This window comes from Pteropus alecto, unplaced genomic scaffold (genome assembly GCF_000325575.1).
Source record: "Pteropus alecto unplaced genomic scaffold, ASM32557v1 scaffold97, whole genome shotgun sequence".
NCBI lineage: Eukaryota > Metazoa > Chordata > Mammalia > Chiroptera > Pteropodidae > Pteropus > Pteropus alecto.
The window spans coordinates 752,827-755,803 of record NW_006439713.1 but is presented as its reverse complement, the minus strand read 5'-3'; the positions used below and the strand labels follow the sequence as shown (position 1 = coordinate 755,803).

The 2,977-nt window shown below is 59.3% G+C and overlaps 1 protein-coding gene across 1 annotated transcript in view; it reads right to left on the bottom strand.

The window, feature by feature from the left end:
• The window catches only part of TMPRSS3 (transmembrane serine protease 3), a 19,322-nt gene that overhangs the window by 13,507 nt on the left and 2,838 nt on the right, over nucleotides 1-2,977 (bottom strand). Inside the window, exons 2-3 of the mRNA XM_006916763.2 lie at nucleotides 1,242-1,352; nucleotides 286-402 (exon numbers count right to left, since the gene is read on the bottom strand). Of these exons, the coding sequence (XP_006916825.1) occupies nucleotides 286-402; nucleotides 1,242-1,352 (228 nt within the window). The remainder of the gene's footprint in view (nucleotides 1-285; nucleotides 403-1,241; nucleotides 1,353-2,977) is intronic.

Here is a 2,977-nt window from a genome sequence, read left to right as displayed (position 1 = left end):
ACACTCCTCTGCAGCCGGCGCAGACCCCTCCCGGCCGGATCCGAGCTGCTCCTGGCCTGTGGGGCCCCCACCCCAGGGCCCCGCCACTGTCTGGGTCCCAAGCTCACTCGGGGGGCTCTTCTTCTCGCTCACGGGGCCTCCCCAAGCAAGTACAAGCTCCGCGGGGCGCCCCTCCCTCAGGCCGGCCCGGGGGCTCCTGGGGCTCCTGGGGCGAGGCCCTGACTCGCCAGCCACACCCGCGGGCGGGAAGGGCCGGGCGGCCGGGCTGGCTGCTCCGCGTCGTACCACATCGGAACTCGTCCTCCCCGTCCTTGCAGTGGAAGACCCCGTCGCACCGGGCCGTCAGGTCGATGCACTTGAAAGACGACCGGCACCGGTACTTCCCCGAGCAGTCGAAGTGGACTGAGGGCCGGAGGGGGCGAGCGTTAGCAGAGGCCCCGACCCGGGCAGCGCCCGCCGCTGGCCCCCTGCCACGGGGCCCGGCCGGCCGTCAGCAGCCGAGCCTGCGTTGAAACGCGCCTCTGTCTCCCAGCCCAGTTTCTGTTCCAAATTCCAGGGGGTGGGGCTGCCGCACCCCACTTGGCCCCGCTACATGGCCTTGAGCCACGACCAAGATGAATTTAGACGCCGGAGGGCTCAAGGTCAAGAGAGAGAGCAGGACTGTGGCGGACCAGCAGAGCCGGCCGAGCGAGGTGGCCTGGCTGAGGGCTCTCACCCCAATCTGTCTCCCCCCTGCTGTCTCTGACTCTGGGCAACAAGCGAAGGCGCCGTGGGCCACACGGCCGAGCGGGTGGGGACTTAAACGGGCCTGCGATCGGTCATTTGAAAGAGAAATGGGAAACTGTTCCCTATCAGAGACTCAGAGACCGTCCACACGACGCGCTTTCTCAGAAGCCACAGGCACCGTCTTTGAAAAAGAGCAGACGTGCCTGGCCTGGCATGAGTGGCCTCCTTGTCTCGTCCACCCAGCCCCGCTCCCCGCTCCTGCCCTCGGGATTCTATTTCACCCGCTGCCTTTGGAGACTTCTAACTGGGCAGCTTCTGTGGTGACAAAGCCCCGAGCCTGGCCAACGGCCCCTTCTGGGCCCCAAGTTGGCTTTCCATTCACGCAGGTAAATGAAATTCAAAGTCGGCCGACTCAGGAGATGCTCACCTCCGGTACAGTTAAGGCTGGGGGCTCATGAAAGTTTAAGTGCCTGGAGAGGCCGTGGAGAGCCTACTAAATAATGAATCGTACTCACCGCCCAGACCGATGGCCAGAGCTAAGATCAGGGCGATGACCCCGATGACGATGACTGGGAAGAACTTCAGCGGCAGCAGCGACAGGATCTGGGCAGCCACCGCGTCTGCATCTGAAAAGCAGAAGCCGCAGGGCAGAGCAAGAAGCCACAGCACGGCAAACTTCGACAAAGAGGAGCTTAAGATTCGGCTGCTCCAGCCCAAAGGAAGTCGTCTTCATCTAGAGAAAGGGCACCGACCAGGGGCGCGTTCTCCGGAAGTTCAGCCCCGCCCTCTCTGATGCTGGCCCATGTCTGTCCATCCTGAGTTCGGGGAGCATGGTGTCATGTGTTGAATGGCATCCCCCAAAAAGATGTGTTGAAGTTCTCACCACTAGACCCGCAGACTGTCACCTGATTTAGAAATAGCGTGTTTACCGAGGTGATGAAGTTCCAGCGTAGGCCCTGATGCGACGGGTCCTCACACAAAGGGGGAACGTGGACACAGAGACAGACACACAGAGAAAGAATGTGACATGAAGAGACACAGGGAGAGGCCGGGTGACGATGACGGCAGAGACGCGGGTGACGCATCTACAGGCCAAGGAACGCCAAAGATCGCCGGCAAACCACCAGGAGCCAGGGCGAGTCACGGATGGGTCCCCTGCAGATTTCAGAGGGAGCAGGGCCCTGTCCACACCCTGGTTTCGGACTTCTGGCCTCCGGAATGGTGACCTCTGCTGTTTTAAGCTACCTCGTTGTGGCACTTCGTCTCCGTGGGCCCAGGAAGCTAACAAAGAAAGGAGACACCAGCTCACGTGGACGTTTCCAACAGAAGCCAGCAACACGTCGGATGGGGCACTTGGAGGAGAGGGAGAGCTGGGACCTCTGAAGGGGTCACCAGGTGACATAGCCGACTGTGTTCCATGAGTCTCGTGCACAGAGACACCGATGGCCTCGGTTCCATCTTTCAGAAGATGTTGGCAGAGCAAACAGCCTTAGAAGACAGAGATAGTGTCTTGTTCCAGAGCAAGGGGCAGGTTTATTTACTGTTCGACTTAATAAATATAATGTCTTCCTTTGGGGAAAATTTTGTACAGGTCTGCTCGTGGCCCACTATTAAGATTCCGGTTTCCCTTAGCTGGGGGTTCCTCGGCTGTAATGCAGATCTGCTGTGTGTGCAACGCACACCTGGGCTGCCACAGGTCACCTCCACGGGATCTGGCGGGCAAGGGTAACTGACGCGAACAGGGTCTGCGTGGCTGTCATGCTGTGAGCAACAACGTCCTTTCTGTCTGACCGGGAGTCTCGTGTCTTCTGCCGGCACCCATGGAACCGTGGCAGGCGGACTCGCTAGCTCGTGAGGAGGCTGGAGCCACAGACCCTTCCCAGTTTTCAAATGAAGAACCAGGGAGACAGGAAAAGCATTCAAATACCCAAAAGTACAACCAGGAGAATTTCCGTCAGCACCCTTCGCTCTTCAAAGAACGGGCCATTTCATGCAAATTATCTCATCGATCCTGAAAAAACATCTATGCCTATGTTGTTTTCACTTAAAATTAGGAAGGTGGGGATGGACAGAGGGGAGGACGCCTTCCAAGAGTCACAGCATCACTCGGGACAGAGACTGCCCCACCTCGCTCCGCTCGGGCTCCGAGGTTTTGAGCAGAGACCTTCCCAGGGAAGAACGAGAAGGACCTGTCCCTCCACCTTTCTAAGCCCACAACGTCGCCCTCTGGGAAGAGGCGGAATGGGAGGGA